The sequence below is a fragment of the Chanos chanos genome, chromosome 3 (assembly GCF_902362185.1).
Source record: "Chanos chanos chromosome 3, fChaCha1.1, whole genome shotgun sequence".
Lineage (NCBI taxonomy): Eukaryota > Metazoa > Chordata > Actinopteri > Gonorynchiformes > Chanidae > Chanos > Chanos chanos.
Genome location: NC_044497.1, coordinates 37132849 through 37149756, shown reverse-complemented (window position 1 = coordinate 37149756; position 16908 = coordinate 37132849). Strand labels below are relative to the sequence as shown.

The window sequence follows — 16908 nt, the reverse complement described above, 5'->3', positions numbered from 1 at the left end:
AGCTCCAGTTCGGCTAAACATAATGTGCCCTACATAGTCTATTAGCAATCTTGTTAACTGCGGCGTTAAAATGATTTCTCATGACCGGGAGGCCACAGTGGATTTCGGTCCGAAGACAGATTGGACTACAGCGCTCCTAATTAAGCCATAGACACTACACGACTTTCAAAGTCGTCAGATCGCTGCACTTTTCACACTACAAGACTTGCTGCCTTGTAATCGGGAGTCTTGACGCCGTTGCGGTTTGCACACTACACGACTGATCAGCGACAGGGGTCACACATTACAAGATCTCTCACCAGGAGGAATCTCCGACGAGTATGCCATGTCTCCAAACTACGTTTTGTCACGAAAACAGATGCGAAGTGACACTAGGAACGACGCGATACCATGCACGAGACAGGTGCTGTGTTCGAAATATCTATTTGTCCACTCACTCACGACCTATAGGCCTATTGGCGTCAGTTTACTGTAGAGATTTCGAACAGCACCACAAAATGGCTGGTTCACTATATAGTGCATTTCTGTGCATTAAATGGTGATTTTTTGTTTTTATATTTAAAATATAAATTATATTTATGTTTAAAAATAAAACTGGATGTAAACAAGAAGGAAGCGGTCCAAGTTGTTTGTGCGATGATTTGCAGCGAAAAAACATTGAGTAAAAAGAAAAGAATATGTGTTGATGTTCTTCAACTCCTCCCCTGGGTTTCCCCTCACCCTGGATCTTGCGCGTTCATTGGCTGTACCTCGTCGCCGCACTCACTGCCAGTCACGACGCTTTTCACACTACAGGATTTAGACTCCCCGACAAGTCCAGATATTTAGCATGCTAGATATCTGTTGTGCGTCTACGACGCATCGGCGAGTCTCTCGGATGGCGTCTTTGAACAGTTCAAACATAGCGATCGAGAGCCGATTTGCGAGCGCCGAGCGTCGATTTGCCTCTGAACTGGGGCTTTTCTAGACGATCTGCAAAAACTGTCGGCGACTGTAAAATCAGTGCTAAAATCGTGTAGTGTGAACGTATCGTTCGAGTTGCAGTGCGTTTTTGAAATGTTTTGTGATATCAGCAAGAAGAGGGGGCAAACCCACACGTGTAGGGGGGTCCGGGGGCACCGTCCCCGGGAAAATTGTCTTAATTCTGATAGCTAAATGCACCATTTTTCCCGCAGACACCGGAGCTGAAAAGATGGAGCCTTACGAAACCTCTCGCAACAAAAATAATCATTCTGGAAAAGTAATTCTAGATCCTCGGAGTTGCGTTTGATTCTTAACATTTCCAGAGTGATAATTTGGTTTGCGAGAGCTTACGGCTTTGTTCAGACATTCTGCTAATTTAGAGATATATGGGGTTTCGTAGTATGTAGTCGAAGTAGCCTTTGTGTGAACACAAAGGTAACGCTAACTTGTCGAGTTTAGCAAACCGAGTGATGGGGTGGTTAGGTAGGTGTGTATAGATAAACAAATGTTACAGAATAAATGCAGACATAGGTTATGACAGCTCTTGGCTGTTTACCATGCCAGGTATCCAAGTGCGTTTGCCGTCATGCCATTTCCCAAATCAATAAAATACATTGCACAGCCAGTATAAACTCAACCCTTCTAAACATCATCCCATTAAGTATTTTGCGATCTAGGCATAAGATAGGTTGGTAGTACGGAGTGACGTCATAACAGGGATTCTTAAAACAAAGTGGATTGGGCTGGCTATGAGCTCCCTCGCTTACGAGCCAGAACTGTAGTTAGTTTATAAAGAAAGAAATATATCTACCCACACAAATCAAAGAGACTGTACATTAGACGCGAGCGCGGTTACCGCTGCAATGGTAAACTCCTCTCTCCGTTTTTTTTTTGTCTTAACGTGGACGGTGTAGATTAACGCAGATAATCTGAGAGCTAAAAGGGGGAGGGCGCGGCGCCCCTGGGTTTAACTTGCAGTCTTACTCAAATATGGGTAATCTGACATCATACATTATAAAAGAAATAACTGATAACACTACACAGTAACAACAAAATTTGGGATTAAACATTAACTACCCTGGTAGTTCATGAGGTGTGACATTTATTTGAGTTTCACACATCTATTTTGCTGTGTAAACGTGAGAAAGTGAAATGAACCCAAACCCCACACATCACTGGTAATAATTTTGTTCAGGGTTTTACATATGTACATTTGTCTGTATGTGTACCTGTGTATATTTGATACTGTTATTACATCTGTGTAACATGTATATTATTTGTGTAATATTTATAATACACAGACTTCTGGTGAGTATTTCACAGTGAGCGTATTTAGTTAGCCATCTGATTTATATTCAGAAGAATGTGATTTTCAAGTAAGAACAATATTATACTAACATATCTTTATTTTTTAATTCAAATTTATTCCGCTCACTTGGAAACTTCACTTTTAGGAATACCAACCAGTTAACAATCAACAAATATGACCAAAAGTTCTTCCTCTATTAACTCACAGTTGAGCAGTTCTGTTGTAGCCTGTGCTACAGGGAGTGTAAGAGAGGGAGGGAGAGAGAGAGATGGCTTTGTTGGATTTTACCTCTCCGATACTGAGGAAACACAAAGATAAATATGATGTCACATATTAAATTGACATTAGTCAGTTTTCCATGCTCAGACTGTGAAGCGCCCTCCTCAGCACTGTCAGAAACCCTTGGACAGCCTGCTCTCTTTCTGATTGCTGTTTGACTGATACCACCAAACTGCCTTCAGAGTCCTCTGAGTCTTTCTGTAACAACTCAGCCAGTATGAGAGTCCCGCAGCTGTGTGTGTACACATAGGCCTTCCAGGGCAATGTTTCCCCGCGACTGAAGGCCAAAGTCTGAATTTTGACAAGCTGCAGGGCTGCCTGGAGGGTTTCGGGAGCAGAATGGGGACGTGGGAACCCCAGCGCCTCACAGTGGGACACGCCCAGCTCCAACCACAGCCGCTCAAAGGCCTCATGGGATAGATGGGGACCTGCAGAGAGCATAAGCTCCTCATCTGTGTGTGACACGCCAGACAGTCCTTCCTCTGCTGTCCCTACAACAATTATTCAAATATATCATGACATAATGTAATAAAATGCAACATTTGCCCGAATGCATATATATATATATATATATATTGAAAAGGAAATGTAAAATGCAGTAATACATGTGCGTTAAAAGTAACATGACTATAACACTTCTAGAAAACAAAAAGGAACAGAAAACAAAATAGAAACCATATCAACAAAACTCCTTTCAAATCATAATTACTCATTATAGTGTCTGTATCTCATTAGAACTTCTCTCATATCACATTCTTTCATTACAGTCTCTTTTTCTAAGCTTTGATAGGCTCACCTGCTAATACATCCTCCTCGGTTCTATGGACCGGGATCGCATCTCCCTCAGTTCTTTGGGCAAGGATGTCCGATTCTGGCCCACTTGCAGTCACCTGCCAGGATTCTGCCCCACACAGTGGCTCCAGGGTGTTGAAAATCGAAGCCCATTGGCCGATGGGTTCCTGGAGTCGACCCGTGAGGACAGCCATGGAGGGGTCCGATTTAGGTCCGGCCAGAACCTTCTTCGTCTCCTGAACCCCACACTGCAGCAGGCGGTAGTAGAGGAGGGCACGGTCACGCACACACATATTGCTCTCCTCCGCTGGGACCAGAGAAAAAGGATGATACATTTACACCAAAATAACACGTTGCATTCAAAATGAATCGCTTCAAATAAAGAACACTCCAAACCATTACTTTCCAATTTCCAATTTGTATGCTTGATGTACAAAACTCACAATGCACGTTACACTTCAAACTCCCACTTTTAACTCGAACTGTGTCAGCTTTAAACCGCTCATTTTAATAAATATAGCACACAAACAACAGAAATCTCATTCTTTATATTATCAAACTAAAATGACATCCCTCACTGCTTATGTATCAGTCCATACCATAACTCTACCATTCTGCTTCTCAACACTGAATTCTCTCACATAGTTGTTTACCAGAATCTAACAAGGTCGAGCTGCCCATGATTTCATCTGTCTGAAGTATACAGTGCTAACTCAAATATGGAGTGAATGTGCCACTGATTATTAGCCAAGAGAAGATCTGGAGACCAACAGGAAAACGACAGGTAAGTGTGAATAGGAAAGCTAAATGAACTTTTTTAGTACCCACTAAGCCTGACTTCTGAATCAGCATGACATTTAGAGACTCTAATGAAGAGACTGAGAAGCATAATCAAAGTCAAGTGATTGTTGACAGTGCAGTCTTCTTAAGAGTACTGCCCATATAAAGCAGGAGCTATGTGTATGCAAATGTAGGGGGCTTAAGCTTGTTGTGATTCCTGAGTTCCCTACTTGGCCTTGGTGCATGTACCTATGCAGTAATGTAACAAGCGTCCAAGCATATCCTGAGTCTCTGCTGGGCGGGAAAGGAACAAACGCACTGTGGCCGTCAGCAGTTCCAGTTTGACAGTGGGGGATAATTCAGCCTTCAGACCATCAATGTAGATCTCCAAAACATAGGGGGCGCTACTGATCTCAGCACCATGCACTCCCAGCAGCCATAAGAGAGCCTGTTTCCCCTGGATGGAGAGAAAAAGATTAGGATAAGCTGAGGTAATTTTGGAAGTAGGATGAAGCCTGTGCAGAAAGACACCAGAGAATAATATTGTCATTTTATTTCTGTTTTAAGTCATTAAAATGACTGTGAGTTTGCATGCAACCAAGGATAATATAATTCTATAATTGATAATCATAGCTTTACCACACTTAACTAAGATCTCAATATTCAGTATTCAAATATGAATCTGGTAGCAAAGCAGTTTGAATTCAGTGGTTTGATTGTAAGAGAAACAGCCCAGCAGCTTTGTAACTTCCTCAGCGTCACAGTTCCCTGAGGATGTGCCCTTAACAGAAGAACTAACTCCCAAATGCTCCAGAAGTGTTTGGCCTTAGACATGGAAAAATCTAGCTGATCTGATTCTGAGAGTTAGTTAAACACATAAATGTAAATTATAAGCTTTGATATGCTGAATGTGGAAACTACTAGAAATGATCAGCAAACATAACCGATTAGCATCTCTGGGGAAAAAACAATGCAAACATATGAAAAAAAAAAAGGCGGTGAATGGCAAGCAAACCCAGAAGGAGACTGAAGGTCAACAGTCACTGTTATACTTCAGTTAAGAAGTACATGCTATACCTCTATTTGGACTGAATTGGTCAACTGTCAGTGTTGATATTCATCAGAGACAAAGCTTGCCAAGTTCAACATACAAGTGGTTAAATACATTTTAGTGGCAGGTTAAGAAACTTTGATCAGTTCATTTATGCTTCCAAAGCACCAGCCAGGTCATCACCTCAGAGTCCTGTATGGTCTCCTCAGAGCCATCTAGAGCATGGCACACGGCAGGCACGTTCTGTGGGCACAGCCAGACCAGGTCTCTAAATGTCTGAACCACAGCTACACCGACATGGCAGAGGAGAGACAGAAACACCAGAGATATATATTTACAGAAATACACAATTCACTAAAAAAAAAAAAAAGAACCGCATTCATGAAACACACAATGGTGGATAGGATCTCCCAAAAATGGCCACTAATGTGGAGGAAAATGATTTCTGCAAAACTCTTGTATGTACATGGTTGTTACATGGGACATGTACATGGTTGTTACAGGGGAGCCTAGTATAATCTTATATTATTATATTCTATACTGTTCTAGACTGTGTTCTGCAGATTCTTACCAGAGGTGATATGTTCCTGTTTAAGAGCCAGCAGTCCTGTAAGGATGTCTAGGCAAGGTTCACTGTATGTCCGACCTATACGACCTGAGATTGAAAACAGACAAACCCTTAGCTACTCAAACTCATAAACAGCCAGCCTTTTGCTGTGGATGGAGGTCCCTGGCAGTTTGATGATACTGATGAGGATCTGATAAGAAATTATAATCTTGGCAGTTGCTAAGAAGCCATGGGGAAAAAAAGGAAGCCAGATATTACGTTATGTATGTTGACACAAGCATTTATGGCCCCCTCTGACATATTTTATGACCAACCCTGTTCTGACCATAGTCCAGAAAAACGACTAGACTAGCTATAAAACACCAGGGCATAATACATATTGGAAAGTTTTAAGGAACACACTGTTGCGTGCAAAAGTTTGGGTACACTGGTATGTGTGTGTTTCCAAGAATTCCAGTGGGACACAAGTCACGCCATTGTCATTTTTAGTCCCGGTCAATTCTGGTTTTGTCTCAGACTGACTGTTGTTGGTCAAATGAACACGCCATTAGTCGAAATTAGTTTTTGAGTATGTAATGAGGTAAAGTAGAAGCAGGACTCCAGTTAGTGAGGAACACAAATGAACACCCCTGAACAGAAGAACAAAGAGGCTGGAAGGTGCTTTTCAGAAAGCTAAAAGTTATTCAAAAGCTGTGAAATATATAGATCACCAATAAAGCACATACACTGTATATGTGGATCCAGAGATAGAAAAAATGGCAGAGAATGGTAGCCCTTCTCTGAAGGCTACAAACCACCTAATCAGCTAAGGAAACTACAAGAAATGATCAGCAAACATAACTGATTAGCATGTCTTGTGGGGGGGGGGGGGTGCAAACATATGAAAAAAAGGTGGTTAATGGCAAGCAAACCCAGAAGGAGCCTTAAGATCAACCGTCACTGATATACTTCAGTTAAGAAGTACATGCTAAACTCCTATTTGGATTGAATTGGTAAACTGTCAATGTTGATATTCATCAGAGGTTAAATACACCTGAATGAGAGTTAAGAAACTTTGATCAGTTTATTTACACATCCAAAGCACCAGCCAGTTCGTCATCTCAGAGTCCTGGATAGAAGACTACAAACTACCTATTCAGCTAAGCTTCAATACTGTAAGTTGTTCTACTGCCCTATTACAATGCAGATATTTTCTAAGATCATTTGAGGAGCAAATATACAAAATACAAATGAATAAGCACTGATAGGCAAATGAATAAGCACTGTAACGGCCAAAGACCAAATGCTCCAATTACCAAACGTCTACTCACTGGCCTAACATGTAAAAACAGCCACCGGGTGTTAGAGAGCACAAAAGGTGTAAAAAGCTGCTTACTTAGAACAACACAATCAGTAGTATCACTGATAATATTTGCTAAACAAAAGCCCTCGAACACATTATCAGGCAAACCAAATAGAAACAGGTAGCAGCTGATCGAAGCAGGCCAGCAGGTCCCTAATATCTGGGGAAAGATTTGACTTTGCTTCTGAAAAAAACAAAAGACAAGGCAAATATTCCAGACAGTTGCTGACCTACTCCAATCTAACCTGATTTAAAACATGTACACTAAAGAAAATAAGCAAAAAAAAAAAAAAATCTGCCCCCTGTGACTACAAACACAAAACAGTGTTCAATGACAACAAAGACAACAATCATATAAATCGATTAAAACAGAACAGAACTGAAGATCAGCACAACAGAGAGAGAGGAAAAGAGGGAAAAACACACACACACACACACACACACACACACACAAATGCACACAGATTGTGTAGATGCATGTAACAGATACCTATAGCAGTGATAGCTGCCTGGGCTAGTTCTGGAGACACATCGGTACAGTAACTACGCAGTTCCTCCAGAACCAAAGCCACATTCTCATCGTTCACAAGCTCCACCAGAATTTCCATCTTTCGGAACTTGATGTAGCTGGGTTCAGAGTAGCCACAGAAAAAGCGTTTGTAGTGGGCACCGTACTGTTCTGGCTGGCTGCGTAGGATTTGCTGGACGTGACAGAGGCCGGCAAACCTTAGCTCGCGAGACTGAGCACCACATGTGGCCAGTAAAGGGCCCCGTACCTAGACAGGAAGGAGGGGACACTTCAGTGGAAACAAGTTCATTAGTTTTTCATGCCTAGTTCACAATGCCTGGTTCAGCTGCACATACTCCTATTATTACAATTAGTCCAGTGGTTCAAAACATCATCTATACAGCTGTTTTGACGTAAGGACACCACAATGAAATTTTATTAAAAACTTTGGAAAATCTTTACATGAAGGCCAAGTTCTCATTCACAGAATACACGCCCATGTACAATTCTAACTGGGAAAATCCATTGTTACAGGGCTGCACCACTGCAATATTGAAAATGATATTTTTTGCAAATTTACTTTAACATGTAATATCATTTTGAGTGAAATCACTGATATTTCCATTACAAGGCCAGTTAATTGTTCTTCAAGGTTTGATATCTGTCTCACTGAAATATGGAGTCAGCAATGTAGAAGTGAGAAAGAACTGCTTCCTCAAACTGGAAACTGGACCAATGATTCTCAGCAAAGCAAGTGCTTACACTCGTAACTTTGAAATGGCTGCCAGAGTATATGAAAGTTATTCCGGAACCCATATAAGGTTGTGCAATTTCTACTGCAACATCCATTGTTCTTTTATTTGTTCTGATCTCTGAGCCATACCCTGAGCACCGCGTCTGCTTGCACTGCTGGGAGGGCGGCGGCTAACTGGAGGAAGAGGCGGAGAGTAGCAGCTGTGACATGGGCATGGCTGCTGTGCAGAAAGTCGTCCAATAGGCTGAGAATGTCAAAGAGCTCGTTGTCACTACGAGGATGGTAGCGCAGCAGGAAAGTCAGGACCTCACATTGAGCCCAACTATCCACATCCTTCAGCCTGTGTGTACACACACACACACACACACACACACACACACACACACACACACACACAGAAAAAATGATAACATTTCCCGAAAACCATTTTTCAGTAATGCAAATTTTATCCTAATTTCCGTAAGCAGGTTTTCCCCTCTTTCAACTCCATATTAAGATATGTCATTCTAATGGGACAATATCACCAAGACACATTATATTGATTTGATGATCACAGTGCCATCCACATACATCTGTGAATGACTGTAACTCTGCAGTCTCACTACTTCAGTGTGAAGTAGTCCTGTAGTGATACATTAGTTTGAGATGGGAAGCAGACCTGTTGAGAAGGTGGTGGGCGATGGGTTTATTGATGACTACACCACCTTCATCCTTCAGAATCTCCTCCAGAGCTCGGAGACAGTTCACCATAACCACAGGGTCAGGATCTCTCAGAAGAGCATACAGCTCGTTCACCACAGAAGCATCTACGGATATAGACACAGTTCATTCACTACAGCAGCATCTACAGATATAAACACAGTTCATTCACTACAGCAGCATCTACAGACAAAAAACACTATCATTCAATATAGCTGCATCTACAGATATTAGCACAGTTCATTCACTATAGCAGCATGCATGGATAAAAAAAATCAGTTCATTCACTATAGAACCATCTACAGATTAAAAAACACAATCATTCAATATAGTAGAATCTATGGATAAAAACACAGTTCATTGACCATAGCAGAATCTATGGATAAAAAACAGTTCATTTGCTATATCAACATCTACAGATAAAAACACAGTTCATTCACTATAGTAGAATCTATGGGTAAAAACACAGTTCATTCACTGTAGTAGAATCTATGGGTAAAAACACAGTTCATCCACTATAGTACAATCTATGGGTAAAAACACAGTTCATTCACTATAGTAGAATCTATGAGTAAAAACACAGTTCAGTCACTATAGCAACATCTACGGACAATAACACAGTTCATTCACTATAGCAGAATCTATGGATAAATACACAGTTCATTCACTATAGTGGAATCTACGGATAAAGACAAAATTCATTCACTATAGCAACATCTACAGATCACACAAAAAACACAATCATTCAGTTATAGACAGATTCATTAAAAAAAGCTATGCTGCATTCTGTATCTCATTACTGATAACTATATACACTGCTCACTATCCATGAGAACAGGATTAAGCTCCATACACTGGTACAGCTCTGAGTAAACATGCAAATCAGAGGCTATGGTTTAGTTTAGCAGTATGCACATTGGTGGAAAGGAAGACGGACGAGGCTTGTCATCATTTACAATGTAAAACCATGAAAACATACATCTGTTCAGCACAGTTTGAGACGTATGTCAAACACAGGTGGGGATATGGCATGAAGACAAAATGAAACAGCATCTAAAGATTCTTCTAGAAGTGACCATTACACTCGGGAACTGAACCTGAAGTTGATTTCAAACAGAATAAATCTCCCATTCAAATCATCACAGGTTTCACTAACTTCTCTAAGGCAACACTTTATCTCATTAAAAAAAAACAAAAAAAAAAAAAAAAACAAAACAAAACAAAACAAAACAAAACAAAACAGGAAGAACCGGTTAGACAACTGTCCATACCTATCTCTGTACCAGGCTGTAGACCATGCATTTTAGCACAGCCAAGCACAGCCACTCTCCTCACATAAGAGGCTTTGTCTCTGAGGCCTGTGAGGATGGGTTGCTGAATGTACTCTGTGATTCCAGGCATCCTGCAGGAGAAATCACATCAGTGAGGACAAACGTATAGTTTAAGGTTTACTTTCCAGCAAATCCTCTGAAATTATCCTCCTTATCACCTGTCCATAGTGACCAGCAATTAAACTTTTAGATAAAAAGCATTTTTGAAATGCAACGCCTTCCCCTTAGAGGGTAACAAGATGGATATTACCATATTCTTACTCAAACAGACCTGATTTAACTAATCAGTGCCCTAAGGGGCCTCTGAAATGGAATCTGTTAAACTAACGTTTGGAATACAATCATTTGCAAGTGTGATCCTCCTGCAGGAGAAGTCTCAGGATTCCTCAGGATTATTATTATTATCATTATTACCATCTGCAAAGGTCAGGGATTTCTCATGTACTGCTCTAAAAAGAGGCTCAGTTTCAAAACCTGTAGGTTGATAAGATTTTTTTTCTTTTGATCAGAGTAAGTGCAGTTGGACTACGCAGGTTAAACCAGACAGACCTGAAGTTGCACATGTTCCTCAGGGCGAGGCCGCGGATCATGGGATTTGGGTCGGCACAGTCTTTGCGCAGTGTGTTTATGGCCAGCAGTGCCAGGTCGGGCTTGTGGCTGGCATAGTTGCACATGTACAGATAGACCAGCTTCTTCTGAACAATGTCCACAGTGGCACTGGCTTTCACCATATCCATAAACAGGGAGGAAACATCCAGCCCCTGGGTCATGGACCTGTCAAAAACCCACACCACCAGTTCACATTACTGGAAAAGCATTTTTTATAACAGACTTTCTCAAAGGAGCTTTGGAGGATCCTTGATCTGACACACCTAGAGAGCATACGAGGCAATAGCAAGGAAAAACCCCTTAGGAAACAAATAAGAAACCTTAATTAGGAAAGACTGAATAACCCTTTTAAAATAAACAATGAGAGCAACCGAGACCCAAGAAGGGCCAGTCCTCTCTCCTCTTTCTAGAACCAGTTAGAATAGAACCTTTTTAGCACAGAAAGCACTAAAAGGAAACAGTAGAAAAACATGTTCCTCAGTAAACCCCCTGGAAACTTTTATGTTTAGTGTAACATTTTTACATTTGCATTTGATCTGTTTATTTAGATACTTTGATTGAGACCGATATGTATCAGCAGTGAACACAATCATCAAAACGGCAAGAGAAACCAAGCAAAAGGTAACTTCCACTAAAGGACAACCAGTCAGAGAAAACCACTCCTAAACACAATATATATGCAGTGGAGGACCTCTTCTCCCTCTCTCCCTCATTTGGAAGATTAATTTTTGTTGGCACCACAAAATCATTTCTGACAGAATGTTCTCAGAGTGCAGTCCTGACCTGATGACCCGGAGAACATAGTTTCTGTAACGGAGCCGGTCTGACTGGACATTGGGATTGGATAGAGCCCTCTTCAGCTCCTTCACTGTTTCATCTGAGCCAAAGTATGGCATTGTGTCTGTCACGCATCCCTGCCACAAACACACAGATGAAAAAGACAATTGGTTAAGGTACGCTGACAAAAGCAGAAAGATATCATTTCAGGATATGATCATACAGGCCTAATACAGTACAAAGCTAGTGAAACACTGGGAAACATCGTGATTGTCACTACTCCTGTGACTTCACACAGGGCCAAAAAGTAGATATCGGAGGCCTGGGTAAGCTTCAGATAAGAGTGCAAAGAATTCTCTCATATCAAAGCTAGTTAGTGTTTTGATACGCAGGAGTTAATATCTGAAAGCCAAGATGTACATATGTGGTGGGAAAACAATGAATTACTGACTATTAGTTAAATATTCACTTCCATCATAGATAACCCAAACACTCACTCGTGTGAATGTGTGAAAGTCACATCAGAGGAAAGGCCAGGGCCTATCACTAACTTTTCACATTCACAAAGGATTCTTCATGCTCATTAAAGCATGTGGAGGGGGAGTTTTTATCTGTCAAGTTCGTTCACATGCACGTGACCGATTCCAGTCAAAAAAACAAACAAACAAATAAATAAATAAGTTAATGAGCCAAACCTTAACAGTGCAGACTGATTACCGATGTCTCTATAACTCATGTGATACACTGTCAGTCTCTCTTCTACAGAACATTTACCAAAAGGTCTCCCATCTGAGAGACATGTAAACAGTTAATCTTTGTGATCCTATTTGACACGACTTCTAGCGTCTAGAGGCCACTTAAAATGCGAGCTCACTACCTACTCTCTTTAATAAGAGTTCTTGCTAACATCTGGTGGGAACGTAATCTAGAATGCTAACGTTAGCAAGCAGGTTTACTTGGCAATAGTTCTGTCATCTGGGCGTAAATGCATACAGCGAGAGGCTAGCGAGCTCAGTACAAACGTAGTGATTTCGACCAGTGTCACGGTTTCATTACAATTTATCGCGTAAGAATAATGTGACCCACTAGCTTACCTTTTCATAAAAATATAATTTGTGTTCAACATAGCTAAATAAACGAATTTGCAGGTTTATGAAGCGAGCAATAGTAACTAAATTTGTCGATGGCCGGGTCAACAAATACTTTTCAAAACAAAAGTCTTAGTGGCGTGAGACTAAATAAGTCTTGAAGGCGCACTTAAGCACAGTACTGTATATTGCAGATCATATAAATACAGGCTCCTGTAGATTTAAATCTCAGTTTCTGCCAAAATGACACAAAGGAAGTAAAGATGGCGCTGAGGGCATTCTTGTTATATGGATCCAATACTGGTTGTAAATAATATTACACTAACAGTTCTAGCAGAATTTTTCGTGGGTTTTTTGTTTGTTTTTGTTCTTTTTTTATGCCAGAAATTGAGACACAATGTTTGTGTGTGCGTCTGTGTGCATGCACGTGCGAGTGTGTGTGTGTGTGTGTGTGCGCGTGTGTTTAGTAAAATTTCATAAGATTAGGTATGAGATCTAATATCATGATAAGAAAAAGGGCATTTGATAAGATTCAATAATACGATTTGGCCCCATATATATGAAACTCATATCTAAAAGACTAAATCTTGGTATCCCGTCACTTTAATATTGTGATGGGACAGATTTGTCTGTTTAGGCTGAAGTACGTGCAATATTACTTAAAAAAAACTGTTAATGACTATTTTTTCAAATTGTCTTTAGAACTTAAAAAAAAAAAGAAAGAAAAAAGCAAACTCAGGGCACTGGCGTCCCTTTATTTTGGCAGAGGTCTTGCCATATTTCGTCGATTATTGCCGTACGTTTCCCAGACCGTCAACTCACGTCGCATTTCATCGCGATAACTTTCAAGTGGCTAGACGCTGGGCCGCTGCTACTGCTGAACTGTCAGCGCAACCATGGCAGGGATGGAGATTGCACCACTTAGACCGTGGGATGACTTCTTTCCTGGAGCCGAAAGATTCGCTAAACCAGACCTTGGAGATTTAACCAAATGGAACAACAGAGTGATAAGCAATTTGCTGTATTATCAGACCAATTATTTCGCAGTGGCTATCGTGGTGTTTCTGATTGTCGGGTAAGTGGTTTAGTGACAAGCGGACAGCTTCCGAGAGTGAAACTGTTTTGTTCATTTGAAATTTTAAACAGTCCATAGCGCCTACAGTGACACTGAGAAACAGTTTGTTTTAAGGATTGTGTTCCACGTACGTCCTCGCTGAATGACGCAGTTTGTGTTATTTGTCCAAAATAATCCGCACAACCCGACCTCCATTTAGCCTACTGCAGCAGAATGCCGTGGCCTGATGGACTGTTATGAATCTGCGATGATGTAGAAGAACAAGAAATTAGGTGTTAAATATCTGTTTTCAGTTCCCACGACGAGGTGTTTAAATGGAAACAGAGTAATTGTAACATTTTAGGAAGTTAGACTATTTAGGATGTTAGGCTATTACACGCAGATTTAGGCCATCAGAATGTGACAGTGACAAAGCTAATATTGTATTGCAAAAATAACCTTTTTGTACTTCTTCCTTCGTAATTGAACATGTTGAATTGTCCGTAAGCGTGATAATGACTAGTATAACATATCTGTCACAGACAAGACAATACATAGTGACTGATTGTGTTGTCAAACTTTCAGAGTGTCACCGAAGGCCCCCATAGACTTACTTTACGACGCTCTCCCCTATGGTTTGACAATGATGACAAATTGTTACTATAGAGACTTGAAAATGTTTAGAGGTAAATGAAGGGATCCTCCTTCAAAAAGAAATGTCAATGATAATAAAATTCTCCTGTCCAAAAAATTTAACCTTTATGGTTCTCCTAGCTTTAATATCCTTTGGATAGAGGTAACCCTGTCATGCAGTGTCATACTGAGTAATGGATGTAACCATGTAAAAAAAAAAAAAAAGCAGGTGATTGACTAAAATAAAAAAAAAAAGATGAATATTACAAGGTTGTGCTGTCTAAAACCTTTTTTTTATATAAATAAGCCAGTTCAAAACATAATGTCTGTTCAAATATGTATCGTTTTGTGTCCGGTCTTACCCTCTTTTATGTCTCTCTAGGTTTCTAAATCCACTGGGTATGTTTCTGGGTGGGGCTGTGGTCACACTGGTTTTCATGGGCTCAGTATGGGCCGGGGAAAATAAAGCAATGATCAAAAACTTTAAGAGGAAGAACCCCACGCTGTTTATCATCGCTGTTATGGGAACAAGCTACTTTCTGCTCTCTCTTTGTGGGGGAGTGATGGTTTTCATCTTTGGCATCACATTCCCTCTGCTCTGTAAGTTCATCGTCTGGTACCTTAAACTGTAACAGTTCTTCCAAGGATTAGCTACTAGTGTCTAGTGCTAGTTTAAACTCGAAAGCAAATGTGAATGGCTGAATAGCATTGCGTTGTGTTGGTAGGGCCAGTGTCAACAAAAAATACTTGAACTTGCTTAACTAGTAAGTTTGGTACATGAATAGTCCACTCTCTGAAGAGTTGTGATGGTTATTACTCATTTTGTACAGCACATTTTGCAGTGTTGTTTGTGTAAAATGTGCTGGAGTTGCACAGAATTTATTTAATCATTATTTTACATTCACTAATAGCCACTTAGTTGAAATTACTTGCAAGAGGGCGCTGTTTTTCGAGTGCTCTCTTAACTTCATTTCATCTAGTGAAATACTAAAGGTATGTATGTAATATGCAGTTAACATTTTTAGAACAATTTGACTCCTGTCAGTTTGTTGAATTACAGGGAAGGCTTGCCACACTAACATTCAGATGCAGCATTGATTTATATGAGGTATTAAATATCTGTTTTTTGGAGAGGCTCTCTGCTGGCAGTTTTTATAGGTTGCTGATTTTGTCTTGATGAGTCACTGGAAAGAAGGTTGGGCCACATCTCTCATGGCATCATCTCCCTCTCTACCGTCATATACTCTCTGGCTGACTCACAGAGCAGAGGGTAGGGTTAGAGTTGGGTCCTAGGCCAGGCCTCAGCCAGGCATTTGGCATCGTTGTGGGGAAAAAAAAAACTGGGATGTGGCCTTGTGACATACCCCAAAAGATCAAGTGGTGTAGCCGTGAGCCTCTGTTGACTGGTCGCTAAGTAGCTGGTTCAACACAAAACTTTTTTACATCACTCAGCTATTTTAGAACACAAGCAGCAAAGGCAGAGCAAATGCTTTGAAGTAGCACATGTACTCTCATTCTTCACCTGACTAGGGTTATACCAAAAAAAAAAATTTAGTGTATATATAATACAATCTCATCCAAATCTGAGAAATCTCACCCATGACAGGTGTGGCCATTTGAATCAGATACCAGCTAAGATTTTAGAAACCAGATGAAACGAAATGAAAGTGCACAACCTCTTGAAAGCTCTGAGTTTGCCTTAAGTGAGAAACAGGAGAAAGCCACTAGACGCACACCTCCTGTAGGACTGATCCTCATGTCTTTGTGTATTATAGTGATCCTGGTCCATGCTTCACTGAGGCTCCGCAGCATGAAGAACAAGCTGGAGAATAAGATAGAAGGTGTTGGTCTGAAGAAAACACCCATGGGCGTCATTCTGGATCTGCTGGACCAGCAAGAAGAGAAAATCAACAAGATCCAGGATTTTCTGGAGAGCAAAATGAAAGATTAAAGATGGGTGGCGTGTCCACTCAGTTTAACCCCGATATGCATTTCCCGTGACAGAACCCTCCAATCAAATCTTGGTTTGGGAAAACACATGTAGTCAAAGTAGAAAGATTATATTTGGCTTCTGTCACCAAAAATTATGTCGTAGTTGTAGTGTGTACTTACTGATTTTCAAGCTTCGCTCACTTCCGCTCCCAACTGTAATGTACTGTCAGAACCCCCCCCCCCCCCCCCCCCCCAAGTACTGTTTGTTTGTTTCCTTTATTTTGGTTTATTTTTGTAACTCTGACTGACAGTTTGCTAACTTATCAGTGGTGTGTGTGTGCATGGTCATCCTATGTACTTTTCCTTGCTAATGTTGAATTGTCCTAACTGTGCACCTTTAATTGTATTTTGTTGAACACAGAGATTGACGTATTGGTTT

At 40.7% G+C, this 16908-nt stretch overlaps 2 protein-coding genes across 2 annotated transcripts; one reads left to right on the top strand and one right to left on the bottom strand.

The window, feature by feature from the left end:
• Positions 1 to 2461: 2461 nt before the first annotated feature.
• ap4b1 (adaptor related protein complex 4 subunit beta 1) lies at positions 2462 to 12911 on the bottom strand. Its single transcript, XM_030769234.1, has 12 exons — positions 12857 to 12911; positions 11769 to 11899; positions 10926 to 11150; positions 10317 to 10447; positions 9005 to 9152; positions 8476 to 8686; positions 7575 to 7860; positions 5746 to 5829; positions 5358 to 5461; positions 4373 to 4580; positions 3348 to 3650; positions 2462 to 3042 (listed from the first exon to the last, which is right to left on the bottom strand). The coding sequence occupies exons 2-12, from the start codon at positions 11879 to 11881 to the stop codon at positions 2621 to 2623; spliced, it is 2235 nt and encodes a 744-aa protein (XP_030625094.1). The 5' UTR covers positions 11882 to 11899; positions 12857 to 12911; the 3' UTR covers positions 2462 to 2620.
• An 835-nt stretch (positions 12912 to 13746) lies between these two features.
• Positions 13747 to 16680, top strand: LOC115807879 (PRA1 family protein 3). The gene is made up of 3 exons (XM_030769062.1): positions 13747 to 13925; positions 14920 to 15137; positions 16313 to 16680. The coding sequence occupies exons 1-3, from the start codon at positions 13747 to 13749 to the stop codon at positions 16486 to 16488; spliced, it is 573 nt and encodes a 190-aa protein (XP_030624922.1). The 3' UTR covers positions 16489 to 16680.
• The last annotated feature ends 228 nt before the right edge of the window (positions 16681 to 16908 follow it).

Coding starts and splice junctions, on each gene's coding strand:
- ap4b1 (XM_030769234.1), bottom strand. CDS start 11,881: ATGCCATACTTTGGCTCAGATGAAACAGTGAAGGAGCTGAAGAGGGCT. Junction 7,861..8,475: donor AAGCAGACGCGGTGCTCAGG/GTATGGCTCAGA, acceptor CTTCCTGTCTAG/GTACGGGGCCCTTTACTGGC. Junction 3,043..3,347: donor CGAGGAGGATGTATTAGCAG/GTGAGCCTATCA, acceptor TAATTGTTGTAG/GGACAGCAGAGGAAGGACTG.
- LOC115807879 (XM_030769062.1), top strand. CDS start 13,747: ATGGCAGGGATGGAGATTGCACCACTTAGACCGTGGGATGACTTCTTT. Junction 13,926..14,919: donor GTGGTGTTTCTGATTGTCGG/GTAAGTGGTTTA, acceptor ATGTCTCTCTAG/GTTTCTAAATCCACTGGGTA. Junction 15,138..16,312: donor CATCACATTCCCTCTGCTCT/GTAAGTTCATCG, acceptor TGTGTATTATAG/TGATCCTGGTCCATGCTTCA.